Raw genomic sequence first — 15,488 nt, 5'->3', positions numbered from 1 at the left:
TTGCACTAAAGGTGGTTAAACGAAACAAAACATTACAGGAAAGTCGAAGTCTCCGTGCTCCCTTTTCCTGTGCCGTCCTCCCTCCCTGCCGCCGTGGACATGAATGTGGGTCTGTGCTGTTAAACTTCAGTGACGTACAAATCCGTGGTATATGGCATGATTCTGTACACATGACAATTGTGTCATGCTGTCTTCAAGAGCTAGGTGTATGTAACAGCTGTAGCTGATTTTTTATAATTACTCAATGGAATCCTCAGAATGTACCAGATACCGTGGATTGGTCAGGGCCTTTCCGTGGGCATTGGGCTCGTTTCCAGCCTTTCATTTCCAGACCAAAGCTGGCTCGTTTCCAGACCAAAGGGCATGTCTGTCAGTGTCACCAGAGTCTGTGGGGCAAATCGTCAGCAATATGTGAAATTTCTTTCTCTATATCCTCACCCATACTTGGTACTCTCATCTAATTTTTGTCCTGCCAATGGGTGAGAAACCCGATCTTATTATTTCTTTGGGTTTCATTTCACCATTTGAGTTGCCTCTTCTGTGAACTGCCTGTTTACATGCCCTCTTCCTCTACTTGCGTGGTCCCCCCTCCCACCCCCGCCAATTATAAGATTCTCTGTGTGATGCAAAAAAACCTTATCGTAGTTAGATTTCTTTTTTTTTTTTTTGCCCTTTTCAAAATTACACCATAGTGTCTTTGATATAGGAAATTATCAATTTTTTTCCTTAACAAAGTCCTTCTTTTTTTTAATGTTTATTTTTTAGGGAGATAAACAGAGCATGAGCAGGAGAGGGGCAGAGAGAGAGGGAGACACAGAATCTGAAGCAGGGTCCAGGCTCCAGGCTGGAGCACAGGGCCCGATGCGGGGCTCGAACTCACACACCGTGAGGTCATGACCTGAGCCGAAGTCAGATGCTCAACCGAGTCACCCAGCCGTCCCTTAACAAAATCCTTTTAGCCTGAGGTCACAAACATACCCGGTCTTTTCTTCTATTTTAAAGTTGTATTTTTTCACATGCAGTCAGTGCTCCCAGGGAGATTGTTGTGTGGATTAAAACCTAACTTTTCCCCCGTGGGAAAACTCTGAATCTTCCAACGCTTTTACTGAGGAATCTGTTCCTTCCCTGTAATTTTCTAAGTCAGGATTTCCATTGCTGGATACAGGACATAGAGAGCTCGCTCTCGTCTGATGCAGTCTGGGTGACCCCATTGTCACTAGAAGGGCACCACTAAAGGAGTCAGATGAGAAGAGTACTTCCCAGGGGCGCCCGAGTGGCTCAGTCGGATAGGCGTCCGACTTCAGCTCAGGTCATGATCTCATGGTTTGGGGTTTCAAGCCCCACGTCGGGCTCTGGGCTGACAGCTCGGAGCCTGGAGCCTGCTTCGGATTCTGTGTCTTCCTCTGTCTCTGCCCCTCCCCGGCTCATGCTCTGTCTCTCTCTCTCTCTCAAAAATAAACATTTTAAAAAAATTTTTGAGAAAGGAGTACTTCCTAAACACTGCTCCAGTCAGAAAGAAAAATAAGGCCAATTAAGTTTATCATAAAGCTAAACTTGTTCCTTTTAAAGAACCATTCTTTTGTACTGTCATCAAACGAGGGTACTAATAAATGGAAGCATTTCATATCTAGATACTTGACAGGTAAAAACTGGTACCTTTATGTCTATTTTCCTTGTTTAAAAAGCGTTCACCGGTCTGTCAGACTAAGTCAGGAAGAGGAGCATCCGGGCCCCTGTGGCAACCGCAGATCTCACGAAGTGTGCATGACCCAGCTCAGGTCCCCCAAAGGGACCAGTCAACAGTCCTAAAAAAGTCTCTGTTTTAAACTAGGCCCTACCCTGACAAAGGAGCTAACTTTTTCTTCAAATATCGGACAACATGATTTGGACACAAAGAGTAAACAGATTCAGCAATGGATTGAGAAAAAATACAGAGTTCAAATTACTATAAAGAAAGGGAAGAACGTAGAGGAGCCAGAAAATAAAATGGTAAGTGAAAGCAGGTCTGAGAAACTGCTCATTCTGTTTGCTGATCTAAAAGAACAGTCGTAGAAAGTCTGGGTAACGTAAAGGCAGAGTAGCTGGCGAATTCTACCGTGACGGCAGTAGCTTCCCAATTCGCTTTTCAAAAGGCAAACATCCGCTCCATCTGCTTTTTCCACTGGAGAAGTATCGTCATGTGAAAACGCTGCACTTCGTAATCTAGTGAAAGAGTAACGTATACTCTTCTCTTTGACAAATTGTACGGTATCTAACATTTAAGTAGAAAAACATAGATCCATTTTTTTAAAGTCTATTTACGATTTATGAATGCCTCTGAGAATTCTTCCGTATAAAGTTAAATGGTCTTTATGAAAAGTATCCGTTTACACTCCCAGGGCAAGTCTAGAGTATCTCCTTCACTTTTAGAGTCCGAGAACTCAGCAGCTAAAAGGCAGCATGAGTCCAGTGGTTTCCACCCTTGTTCGTGTTAGAATCTCCGAGACCTAGGACCCAGCCCAGCTGATCCTGGATCTCTGGAACTGGGTGTGTTTCCCAAATGACTCTGTGAGCGAGTGTTAGGAACCGCACAGGACTGACAGTTGTGGGGATGAGGAGGTCCTCTGCCCATGCCCAAACCCACCGCTCTATACTTCTCTTTTCCGAGAGGGTAGTTGGAGCCAAACACAGGCCCTCAGGGCCATTGACACAGGGGATTTTAAACTATCGACTTTTAGTGCAGGAGTATAGTTACGTGGAGTTTGTAAAACTGCCTGGTTATGGTACAGGTTTCAATGACTGCTTAACCAGAAAGGCACAGTTTGATTGAGCTAATCACTTAAATAACAGCAACTCAATCAAGAATGCAGATTTGTATGGGTATTAGAGCATTAGCACTAGAAAGAATCGAAGACATTGGTTTTAAATTAATCTTTGGCCGTTCTCCCCTTCTAGGAGGAGATATGTAATCAAATACTCCAAACTATGCCCGGAATAGCTACCTTCTCAACCCGCCCACAACCTGTTAGGGGAGGGAAAGCTGTAATGTGTGTTCTTCGTCATTTAAGCAAAAAGGAAGAGAATGCATATAGAGAAACTCAAGGAGCCCAGAAAGAGGACCCTTTGAACAAAGGAAATGGAAACCACAGAGAATCAGATGTTGTGCATCCGTGATTTTAATAAAGAAAAATGTGCTTCTGGGAGGAAAGAACTGAGCTGGCTGGTCTGTGGTCCTTTAAGCAAAGCAATCTGGTGTTCAGTTGAGGGTAAGTATCGCGACCGTCGAGAGCACCCTGCCTTCAGTACAGTTCAGTGACTCTCCATTTGTAGGCAGAGATGAGCTTTGTGCTTGTTTCTTTTTAGGAGGAATGTATCCACTGAGACGAGAGGCCAAACTCCGTTTTTCACGAGACGGTTTTACCTTTGGAAATAAGAAAGCGAGACAATGAGAACGCAAAATCAAACTATCCAACTAACCTAATAGCTGTACCCCCCAACAGGCACCCAGCACCCCCTTAGAAGAAAGTGAAGCCCAGCGATCGCGTTCCCAGTAGAGCAGCTCACACAGCAGTGACGAGCCGAAAGCACCCGAGACTGCATCCGGCTGGGGCACTTTGGGTTTGAAACCCACAGCGGGCCCCAGTTAACTTACTTTGAGGTTCATTTTCTTCTTGTCAGGGTCATGCACAACGGCGTGCCTAGTGAGACTTTGCTACAATGAAGGGAAAAGAAAAAGTTATGTTTTTGAAACGCTGCCATTTGGGTGCCTATTAATACGAGAACTTCACGAGTTCTTTAAATAAACTGTCAACCTTCTTTCTGTTACATACCATTGAGGGACTCAACCTCTACTTAAAGATTCTCCCACCAGAGCAGAATTCGTCTTCACATCCTACACCTCATCACTACCTTTCCCGAGGACCCAGGTTCAGAATTTAGACAGTCTCGCCGCCGCGCCGCCCCCCCCCCCCCCCCCCCCCCGCTCCCCCAGTGGCTTCTGAGTTGCTTCCTGAGGGGGAGGAGGGGGAGCCAGTTCTGGATGAGCTATTCCAGGCTGAAGAAGCTTCCTGTAACTGAATCTAGGCAGCAGCATTCCCAAACACCAACGGAACACCTGACCGGTCTCCCTGCCCTTGATAATGATGCTGACCGCGATCAGCTCCGAGCTGCTGTCGGTTTGCAGCCATGCTGGGCCTGCCTCACTTGTGTGTTCCGTCTTAACCATGGCGCACGGCACACGCTTGGAAGAGTACCGGCCAGAGAACCTGCCGAACCGCACGGGCCCTCCAGTGAGTGTCATGTGCTCACATCTCGCCCAGATCTAGACTAGACCCCAGTCCTAAGGTCCCTCATGTCCTGATGCCCACTTCTCAATCCCTAGATGGTGAGTCTAAAAGGACACCTAATAGGCATGTGGTACCACAGGCCACTGGTTCTCAAATGTAGGTACGTAAGAATCACCTGGAAGGTTTGTTAAAACACAAATTACCAGGTCCCATCCCCAGTTTCTGATTCGGGGTGGGGGGGGGGGGTGGTAAGGATATGCATTTCTAGCAAGTTCTCCGGTGATGCGGAAGCTCCCGGCCAAGGGCCACACTTTTGAGAACCACTGGCACGGGTGAATCCGGTTGTTGTGCGGACTTCAGAACCACCCCTGCTGAGGCGAGAGGGGAAGGTCCGGGTCACCCAGCTTTCCCCATCGGCAGGCCCCGGGACACCGTCTTGGGACCCAGGGCTCCCAGGAACCCCGCCGGGAGGCCGCCTGTCTAGAGGACCGCGTTTGTGAGGGCGAGTACTTACTTTCATTGCGAACGTTTTGCCGCAGCCGGCGTGCTCACAGGTGAATGGGCGCCTTTCCTCGTGAAAAGAGAGAATGTGGCTCTGGAGATTAAAGACCGTCGTGTAGGTCCTACCACAGCCTTCCCTGGGACACCGGCACACCTCCCTCTCCGGGGCGTGAGTCTTCATATGTTGTTTCAGGTAATCCTTGCGTTTAAAGGTTTTCTGGCAGACTTCACATCTTATGGCCTCTGGTGGAGCAGACACACACTTAACCCGTTTCCCTGGGTATCGCCACGTGGGAAAATTAACGCTGAGCTTGTAAGGCAGGTATTTGGGGCCAAAAAGGTCACGATGATCATAAATCCGAACACCGGCTGCAGTGTCTGTTGCTTGGAAGCCGGTCTCGATGCTCCCACGTGATGGTATTACGTGGAGTCACTCCGTTCCCTTACCAGGGAGCAGGAGTTCTCAGCCTGGTGGCCGTGGGCAGGGGACAAGATGAAGTAGACCCGTGTCCTTCCTCGGCCTCCAGTACAGAAGGCACCGCCTCCCAGACCGCCCCCCCCCGCCGGAGCCTTTCCGGCCGCTAAGTGCACGGCGGCTCCTCCCCGACCCGGGACCCCGGCTCCCGCGCGTCTGCCGGGCCACCGAGGTACCAGCTTCACAAACGTCACGGGAACGCCTTTGTCTTAAGGCACACGCCTAGCACTTCACTCTCCAAAACCGTAGGGGCAAATGTCACACTGTGCCACGCACCTCTGCCTCACCTTTATGGGCGTCCCTCATGTGTTTTAGAAGCTCTGTCCACGTTTTTGCCACGAAGGAACATTCTTTTTTGCACACATAGCCTGTATAGGAAAAAGCAGATTGGCGCATCGCCTTCTGTGAATATTCAGCGTAAACACCGCTCGTCATTGGAAAGGAAACTTACAAGCCTATACAGTTGCCCTCCTACCTCCCAATACCATTCTGTTCCATCAGCCGCTGGAGGTGGGAATAAAAACTAAGGTTTGTTTTACAGTAAAACCCAACGATCGCACAGCAAGGTGTTCACTGCACGTAGGGTTTCACCTCAGCAGACTCCACGGAAGGATGCCGTGCCCTCTCCCGCTGTGGTCAGTGAGCTGGGTAGACCGCGCGTGGGCTCCCGGCTGCCGTCACTCCCTGGCCGCTGGCTCACGGTCCCTTCCTTCCCTGCTCTGGGCTTGCCTCTTGTTTTCCTCAGAGCTCTGGGGTCCTCTGCGTTCGCCAGACCACCAACACTAAGTCTCGGTGGTTGTGTGCCCATCCCTGGCCGCCTCAAGTCTTACCATCTGGTAGGTTCTGCACTGCAGAAAAGACTCGGGCTGCGACTAAGGGAGAAAATAAGTCCCTAGAGGAAACGCTGCGGACGACAGCGGACACTGTGCAAAGCACCGCAGCTGGAAGAATCAGGGTAACAGCCAGCCCGTGTTTCACCCACGAGATACCAGAGTGAAACCAAAAGGAGCGAGGCCACCGCTCAGGCTTCACCTACTACTCTCTCGTTTTAAAAACATATTCTCTACTCAGAAAACCGGAATACAGATATAAAAGCATCCCTCGTGGAAACCGAGAACAGATTCAGGTAATTTGATCCAGTCTTTCTGAAAGAAGTTACGACCTGATTCCTCCGGAACCTCAAACTGTTACCCAAGCCCTGCGAGTGCCAGTAAGGAAAAGAATGACACAGGTCGTGAAGACGTTTAAATGGTGGTGGCGAAGCCAACCTCGGCTGGAGCGCTGCACTCAGAAGTGTAATGCACCGCCAGGCACTCGCGCAGGGCATGAAGCGTTCGCTCCCAACGGCGACAAGAGCGGCGCGTGAACAGGCGACAGGCGGGCCTCCGGTCGAGAGCCTAACACCTGGGGCTGCGGCGTGCCGCCCCCGCCTGGACAGTGTCGAGTTTCTCAGCGTGGCCGTGGAACAGAAGAAAAGGCGCTTTCCGCTCAAAGCGTTAGGCCAGCCGGCACGCGTCGCGGTTAGTGTCTACTCAAAGCTGGTGCCACAGGGGCCCCCGTACGCACCCTCGTGGACCTTCCCGTGTCTCTTCAGCCTGCTGCGGGAGGCGAAGTGTTTCCCACATCCCTCATGGGCACACCTGGGCGAACGACACACGAGGCGTGAGCCAATCCGTTTCCGGGGGCAGCCCCTCAGGGTCGACGTGAGCTTCGTCCTTTTCCGCTCCCAGAGTCTCTCCCCACGACCAAACCAATCGTAAAAAGGAGATTTAAAACTGAGACCGAATCACAGATGAAATTCAGGTGACTGGCCAGCCTGGAGACAAAATAAACTTAGAGAAAAGTGCCAGCACCTTTTTTTTTTTTTTTTTTTTTTTAGGATGTGATCAAATTAAATAGTTTTCATCTTTATGCTTCTGAAAAGATACACTGTTTTCCTGGCTACAAAAACACGGCTTGGGTGAACCCCTAAGGCCCTGGGCATGGTCTCTGCGAGTTTTAACGCCGCGGCCGAGGGCCGGCGTGGCGAACAGGCAGCGTCAGGTGCACCCGTCTGGCGACCGGGGCAGAGGCACGTCCCAGTTCCGTGCGACAGCCCTCGGCGGCCACCCACCGGCCCCGCGTGGGCCAGGGGCACCGCCAGCCCGTGCTCCTTCGCACCCTCCCCGAGTCCACCCCCGTGTGTCCCGTCGCCGTTCCTGTCCCTCCTGAAGGCCCCTCGCATGCAAGGCCGACGGGCCCGATCGCTGTGGCTCTGTCGGAAGGGACCGCTTCGTGTCTGCACCGTGACATTTCATACGACTGAATAAAGCCACTTCTCAGCGCTCCCTTCAAGCTTAACCACAACTGTACCGATCTCACAAATTATTCTGGAACACGTTAGCTATTTCTTTTGGCAAATAAAAGCCAAATTAAACTTTTGACGTGCCCCCGATACAGACGTGGGCGTTCGCTGCACAGAAAAATGTTAAGACGTGGCTTCAGAACGCTTGTATCCCACCTCTGCATTTCAATCTTTTTTTTTTTTTTTTTTTTTTTTTTTTACTTTTTATCTATTTTGAGAAAGAGCGAGAGCACATGCATGAGCTGAGGGGGGCGGGGGGAGAGAGAGAGAGAGGGAGAGGGAGAGAGAGGGAGGGAGGGAGAGAGGGAGAGGGAGAGAGAGGGAGGGAGGGAGAGGGAGGGAGAGGGAGAGGGGGAGAGAGAGGGAGAGGGAGGGAGAGAGAGGGGGGGAGAGAGAGGGAGGGAGAAGGAGAGAGAGGGAGAGAGAGGGAGGGGGAGAGAGGGAGGGAGAGGGAGGAGAGAGAGAGAGGGAGAGAGGGAGGGGGGAGGGAGAGGGAGAGGGGGAGAGAGGGAGGGAGGGAGAGAGAGAGGGAGAGGGAGAGGGGGAGAGAGGGAGGGAGGGAGAGGGAGAGGGGGAGAGAGGGAGGGAGGGAGAGAGAGAGGGAGAGGGAGAGGGGGAGAGAGGGAGGGAGGGAGAGGGGGAGAGAGGGAGGGAGGGAGAGGGGGAGAGAGAGGGAGGGAGGGAGAGGGAGAGGGGGAGAGAGGGAGGGAGGGAGAGAGAGAGGGAGAGGGAGAGGGGGAGAGAGGGAGGGAGGGAGAGGGAGAGGGGGAGAGAGGGAGAGGGGGAGAGAGAGAGAGGGAGAGAGAGAGAGAGAGAGAGAGAGAGAGAGAGAGAGAGAGAATCCCCAGCAGGCTCTGCGCTCTCAGCACGGAGCCCGTCCCGGGGCTCAGACTCCTGAACCGTGAGATCATGATCTGAGCTGAAACCAAGAGTTGGACTGAGCCCCCAGGCGCCCCTGCGTGTCAATCGTCCTGCCACCTGACATGCAAGAGACCTCACCCATGTGGAGAACCTACCTGAACAGTGGCTCACTGGTGTGCTGGCACTGATGGGTCCTCAGCTGCTGGTGTTTCTTAAAGGCCTTCTCACACCCTTCAAAAGTGCACTGTTTGATAAAGGTTCGTTAGACTTTGGAAAAATCAGAGTGGTTCACAAGAGAATTCCCTCAGGAGAAACACGCCGTGAAGATTTTATACTTGCCGCCTGCTCCCCCCGAGTTACCGTCAAATCCCATGCCAGGAAGCTTTAAAGATGTAACACACTGGAAACAGCAAAACGGTTTCATTTGGGGCAGTCTACCATCATAAACTTCATTAGCAAAAAAAAAAAAAAAAAGTATGCTTCCAAATAAGCCATTATTATGATAGCTAGTAGTTGGGCTAAATTCAGGTATCTGCCAGACAAAATCTGGTTGATGAGCCCTTTAGAAACATTAGACAATAAGCCTAAAAATATGCAGAGAGTTTAAGCATAGAAAATCATTCATACTTACTACATACTGTTTTTGCTGATTTTCATGTTTGCGTTCAAAATGTTTCTTCAAGTTTGATTTTGTGTTGAATTTCTGATCACAGCCACTAGCTGTACAACTGTAAGAAATAAATCAAAATATTAACAAACCGAGGGAAGAGAAGTTTTAAGATGTATATATCCTCCTCCTTTATAGAAGTACTGTCCAGGGGGCCTGGGTGGCTGTCAGTTGAGCGTCTGACTTCGACTCAGGTCATGATCTCACGGTTCGTGGGTTCGGGCCCCACGTCGGGCTCTGCACCAACAGCTCGGAGCCTGGAGCCTCCCTTGGATTCTGTGTCTCCCTCTCCCCGCCCCCCTCTTGTGCTCGGTCTCTCTCTCTCTCAAAAATAAATAAACATTAAAAAAATTTAAAGAAACTACTGTCCAAAGTACAGTATAAAACAGACTTTAACCAACTCCAAAGCGTTAAAGCCGAAGCGTCAGCCTCACTCTGACGGGATTACCAGGGAACGAGATGCGTCTTCACCCAGGCTTCTGAGATCAAGCACGTTCGTCACACGTCCTTTATGAGCCGGGCACACAGAAGGTGCAAGACATTACTTCCAAAAGCCCAAACCCTGCTCAGGCTTAACTCCATGTTTAAGCGAAATTGTTTTTTTAATTTAGAATCTGAAAACCTTCATTTTGCTTGAAATGTCAAAGTAAATTGCATTTCCAAAGGAAAAAAAAAAAAAAAAAACCCTCAAAAACACTACTTTTAGCTTCTGTTCAGAGGTAGAAATGGGTATTTAGAGCAAAACCATCAACCATAATGCCCTTTGGCATATCACCAAGCCATCCTAGTTCCCCTTAATGAGTGTTTCTATATCTTGCCCTTGAATTATCCAAATTCTTTGTGAAGTTGTGTTTTAAACGTGTGCTCTTCTTGTGAGAGTCCTCAGCAGGACTTCTATGACGGCCCTAATCTCAGCCATCACGGACCAGTAAACATGGGGTGACATGTCGGGCGCTGTGCCGTCTACAGGGGGCTGACTGTGAGCGGGGGCAGCGGGAGATCCCACTGGAAGCGTGCGGGAGGCTGCGGCAGAGAACACGACGGACGCCAACGGGTGGTGGTTTTGACCCCAGGGACGGAAGGCTGACTTTGAGCTGGGTCCGTGGTCAACAGAAATAGAACTTTTTCCAGCCTCCCCTGCAATCAGGGGTGGCCACACGGCCGTTTCTGGCCCATCCGGCTCAACGACCACGAAGTGTCTAAAACGGGGCACGCCTCTTTTGCGCCTTCGCCCATCCTGGTGGCTGGAACGCCTATGATGGCTGGAACTCCAAAGGTCCTCTTGGACCGCGACGTCGAAGCCCCAAGATGAGGACGGCAGTGACAAGTCACGAGGAGCCCAGGTCCTACTGACTGTGGAACACCCCCAACTGTCCATGTCAGCGTTTCTGTTACATAAGAGAAACAGAGACGGTGTTGTTTAAGCCTCTGTGGTGCTGGGTTTTCTGTCACTCTTGACTTCAATCCTGACACAGGCATCTAACCCAACACCAGTGTGGGGCAAGAGGACAGGGCCCAGAAATGTCCCGACCGGGAGCAAAGAGCAGGCACAGGGGCACAGAAGACGCGGACAAAGTTGCAGGGTGGTGCACGGACCGAGTTTTATGTCTGAGAGTCAAGCAGACGGGGCAAGATCACAAACAGGCCAGATCGCAAAGGTCATGTGCACAATATACTAAGACCCTGGACTTCGTTATGAAAGCAACACTTAAACCCTGCACAGCTTTAAGAAGGGAAGCCGTCTAGAGCAGAGACAACACCATTCAGGTCGGAGTCAGAGCCCGAAATATGACCGCGGCCGCGGGGGGAGGGGCAGGGGTCGGCCCAGAAGGGACAGAACCTGACGACCCGCTGGCTGCAGAGGACAGCCGCGAGGACGGGGCGTCCAGGGGAGCTGCCTCGCCTTCGCGGAGGGCCATCGGGTGGACAGGGATGCCACCAACAAGAACGAGGGACAGGAAGGCCGAAGGAAGCAGAGCTCAGGCTGCTTCAAGAGACTTGGGCCACGTGGAATTAAGAGGCCAGAGAGAGAGCCGGAAGGGAGCAACAACGAGCTGCCCTGTTCCAGAGGGAACCCTCCCTTTCCAATTCACCCTGGGAATCTGTCCAGCCCCAGTTCTTCTTGAAGGTCCAGTTTTTTAAGGAGCATACAGTAGCTTAATTCAGAAACCGTGAAGCACAAAAAGGGACACAGCTGCAGGTTTCCTTCCACCCCTCACCCCTGCCTCCTCCCCACCCGGGACTCCCCACTACTCCCAGCCAGGACAGGCGACCTGTTCGGCTTTATACGGATAGAATCAAATATAAATGCGGATTCTTCCTGCGTTCTTCTTCTCCCTCCTCCTTTTTATGCACAAAAAGGCAGCCCTCTGTCCACTCCTCTGAACTGTGGTCTTTCGATGAATATGCCGTTGGACACTCACTCACGGCTTCACAGACGGTACCTGCATTTGTTTTTCCGGCTGTCTAGGATTCTACCGTGTTGATACACTTTTCAGTCCCTCCTGATGAGCACTCGGGTTGATTCCAATGCTGTGCACAGAACCTCGTAGCGGCATTTAATTCAGCCACAAGTGTATCTGTAGAATAAATTCCCCGAAGCGAAACTTCTAGGCCAAAGACTCTCTCCCGGCCCCATTTTCCAGACCACGCTTCGTTACTCTTTGCTGGGCTGGTCGGACCACATTCTGAAATACATCAAGCTTCACTCAGGGTCATCTGTTTCGGTGATACGCCGTGTGCTTGAACTGAACACGTCTGCCCCCTCAGGACTGTGTCCCGTTCCCGCTGGCCAGCACGCTGGTCAGACGGAGGTGGCTCTCCACATGGACAAGGGCAGTGAAGACGATCCCGTGCCAACAACTGACAGCTCCCCTTCCTCAGACTGTCTGGACCTTAGTGAGACGTGAGGCACTTCACATTCGTCATCCTCTTAAAACTGGAAGCAGTGAACTCAGATCATTAGAAAACCTCACTGCTGAAGGAGCTGTCTCATAGAACACACTTGTGACACCAAATTCTAACATCTGCGGGACGTGCCATACAGCTATGTTTCGACGTGGCCTCCTGGATGGAGCTCTGGGGATCTATAAAGTCGTTACTCTTTTTCCAATGAAAACTCCGTGTTTTCACGGAACATTTTGTCCAGTGGTTCTCAAAGTGTGGGTGCCAGACCAACGGCATCAACATCACCTGAGCCTTTGCTAAGAAATGCAAATTCTCAGGCCCCACCCCATGTCTACTGAATCAGAAATTCCGGGGTGGGATCCAACACTCTGTGTTTTTTCTTGACAAGCTCTCCAGGCGATTCTCACACTCCCTATATTTGAGACCCACTACTTTAAAGAGGCTGATTTAAAAGACAAGCAACACCTCCACCCTTTTCAGAGATAATCAGCAACTCCAAGGAAAACACAATTAAGCCCGGTATGGGAGAGGTGAAGCGGCTCGATCTGAAGAAATACAAGATCAACTATTAAAAGCTCTACTCCTTTATGCTTCTGTCTCTTCTCCCAGCAGCTTACTGGTTCATAAAGACCCTGTTCAATGCAGGACCAAGAATCTGCCAGGGAACCATGACCCCATCTAGTCTGAACGGAGTGTGTTTCGAGGAGGGTGTCCCACTTAGTACACACGTTAAAGGGAGGAGAGAGGATGCCAACTTAAGAGAACTTCAGACAGACTCCTTCCTGAAGTTCTCACGAGTGCCCCACACACCCCTCCTCTCTTCCACACGTTCGAAACCCAGGCTCCTCTTGTACCAGGAAGTGCAAATGAAGGAGACTGCACATCCCTGGCCTCACGAGTTAACCATCTACTTTCTTACCAGGTCTGTATGCCAAAAGCAACCTCTTTAAAGGCCATAAGACTGTTCTCTACTTACACAAATGGCTTTTCCCCAGTGTGAATCAGGACGTGGCGGGTCAGATGGTAGTCCCTGATGAAGGCTTTGCCACACCCTTCACGGTCACAAACGAACGGTCTCTAGCAGGAAGGAAAGAAAAAAACATGTCACTCCTGCCCCAGTTCGTATCTCTGGTACCGTTTAAAGACCTAAAACGCGCAGGGGACATTTTCGCCAGGCAGGGACTCTGCCTCCAGGGATGGTTTCCACTGAGTTACACAAATGCCACAACTGCCTCCCGAAGTCGGTGCAGCAGATCCTGCCCTGTCAGTCACACGCGAACTTAGCGGGTGGCCTTCACGGGAACAGCACCGTTCACGTGCTCCCAACCCGACAGCACGCGTCCACAGCAAGCCCCTTACAGATGACTTGTGTGCTGTTAGCGTTGGCCGACGTGCACAGACCGCCACCACCGCATGCTTTTATCCGCCGAAAGCCTACGGCAGAGGAAGGTGCGGGTTCCCTATCCCGGACAGTCGCAGGGTCTGTGCTAAGAGAAGGCCCGACACACCCATAGGAAAACGCTCGCAGCCTCACGGCCACCACCGCTTGGGACCCAGGAGGTGGGAGGAGGGGGTCTCCGTTCTGAACCTACAGGAAAAGTCGAAACACCGGTGTGGTTTATTTCCCTATGAAAAACATAGCCCCATGGCAGTCCAGGGGGGAGGTACCGAGGCCTCAAATGTCAGTGCTAGTCACACAGCAAGTAGACCGGAAGACGGAACTGAATTACCAGGGGAAGATCCACAGAATTTTGCACAATATTTGCCATTCTTTTTTCTTTCTTGTCGTTGTTTTTGGTTTAAAGAAAGTGCAATTCATTGTCTGAGAGAGGCACAGCTGGGGGAGGGGGGTGCAGGGCTACCGCTCCCATGCCCCGAGGACACAATCTGTCCTTCCCCTGGGCCATGGCTCTGGGGGCAATCCACAGAGGGGACAGGAGGCTCACGCTGCCCCAGGGTTTCTCAGAGCGGGACGTAAAAGTGACCACGTGCTTCTCTCCCTGGACATACTGGTTTCAGAACCCAGAAGCTGAGGGGCGGAATGGGCAAGAGAAAGGACAGGAAGGAGAACACAACGGCTGCTCCGAGGGGAGCCAGTCACTGGGCAAGACTGCCACGACAGCTGGTGGCACGGGTAAAGTCCGGGACAGAAAGGAGCAGTGCAAACGGTCCGTGAAGAAAAGAGCTGGAGGAAATGGTCAACCTTCCAATGGCAGAGAGGGTAGGGAGCCATGAGGTCACACGAAGGAACGGCCCGGAAGTTAGGTAGGTTTGGGAGCAAAGGCGGGGGCTGCAGGTCCCTGGGTTAAGAAGGAAAGGGCTTTAGCTGAGGCAGTGTCAGCTGGGAACTGACACTGGGAAACTGGGCAGGTTCCCTGGCCTCCATGAGCTTCCCTTTCCCCAACTGCCATCTTCCAAAGGCTTCCTACTGCCCTCAAAAGAAAACCCAAACTCCAAACCCTATTTGCACCCTGGCCTACAAATGATCCCACCACACCTGCTTCTCAGACCTCCTCTTATTCGGCCCCCAACTCAATCACAATCACAGGCTCCTTTTGCAGTTTCTTTCCACCGGGACTGGTTTCCCTTGTGTCTTCCCGGCGGGATCCCTTCCTTCTCATTCAGGTCAAAAGAGACCTTTCCTGACCATCCTCCAGGAGCCCTCAATTTACTGCGTCTCATTCCTACTTACTTTGTCCCCATTCAAGGACAAGGTCGGTGACAGCAGGAGCCTTTTGTTTTGTCGACTACTCCCGTCAGAGCTAAAAAGGTACTGAATTGTGAAGGAATGAACGCATGCTGCTTGCAGAACCTCCAGTACTAAGACGTTACCCCCGCCCCGCCCCCCCGTTCCAGTTCCAGGAGGCCAGGGATTAAGGCAGGTGTCTGCTGGGGGTCGAGGGCGTAGAAAGCATGCGAGTAAATGAATCCTTCCTCTGCACCGATTTACAGATTATCAGGAGACGGTGACGGACCAAGCCTCAAGATCAAAGGAGAAGCAGCGGCTCAGGGTGCTTGGAGCCCATGGCAAGGCTGTCTTTGGGTCTCAGAACTTGTCTCTCTCTCCTCGGCTGCTCCCTAACCTAAGGCAGAGCTGGTTCGCCTCTGTGATCCAGGCTGCCAAGAATGCATAGTCTCGCACAGGCTTGTGCAGCCACACGCTGCCCCGGGGCCTCTGGGACCGAGCCCAGCTGGCGGGCCACCCCATCCCGAGTCCCCGGGCCCGGACGCCACACCCCTCCGTGGCCGGGCCTGCGGCCCCGTTACCTCCCCCGTGTGCTTGCACAGGTGCGCGTCTAGCTTCCACGCCTTGTTGTAATTGGCGCTGCAGTCGGGGAAGGAACAGATGAACCTCCTACTGAGCGCGGAGGGCGGCGGGGCGGGGCTCTCGCCCGCCGCGGTGAAGGCGTCGGCGATGGTCAGGGATGACACCGCCTCGGCGACCGAGGCCTGCGGCTCCAGGACGCC

General features: G+C 51.9%; 2 protein-coding genes across 6 annotated transcripts in view; one reads left to right on the top strand and one right to left on the bottom strand.

Annotated features, from left to right (window-relative positions):
* The window catches only part of MTIF3 (mitochondrial translational initiation factor 3), a 17,057-nt gene extending 13,863 nt beyond the window's left edge, over nt 1-3,194 (top strand). For 4 of the 5 annotated variants that reach the window (XM_045464057.1, XM_045464137.1, XM_045463986.1 and 1 more), the window contains 2 exons: nt 1,832-1,989; nt 2,935-3,194. In XM_045464057.1, coding sequence (XP_045320013.1) covers nt 1,832-1,989; nt 2,935-3,153 — 377 coding nt within the window. In that variant the 3' untranslated portion in view covers nt 3,154-3,194. The remainder of the gene's footprint in view (nt 1-1,831; nt 1,990-2,934) is intronic. The other variant, XM_045464202.1, reaches the window with a different exon arrangement.
* Nucleotides 3,138-15,488, bottom strand: GTF3A (general transcription factor IIIA; the record flags this gene model as incomplete). Its single annotated transcript, XM_045464318.1, has 9 exons — nt 3,138-3,400; nt 3,632-3,691; nt 4,780-5,009; nt 5,529-5,609; nt 6,808-6,881; nt 8,602-8,690; nt 9,078-9,174; nt 12,997-13,097; nt 15,288-15,488. Coding segments are annotated over 9 exons (1,098 nt in total), but the record flags the coding sequence as incomplete, so codon positions are not given.

The sequence above is a fragment of the Leopardus geoffroyi genome, chromosome A1, assembly GCF_018350155.1.
Source record: "Leopardus geoffroyi isolate Oge1 chromosome A1, O.geoffroyi_Oge1_pat1.0, whole genome shotgun sequence".
NCBI lineage: Eukaryota > Metazoa > Chordata > Mammalia > Carnivora > Felidae > Leopardus > Leopardus geoffroyi.
The sequence above is the reverse complement of the archived record's forward strand: the minus strand, read 5'-3'. Positions and strand labels throughout refer to the sequence as shown.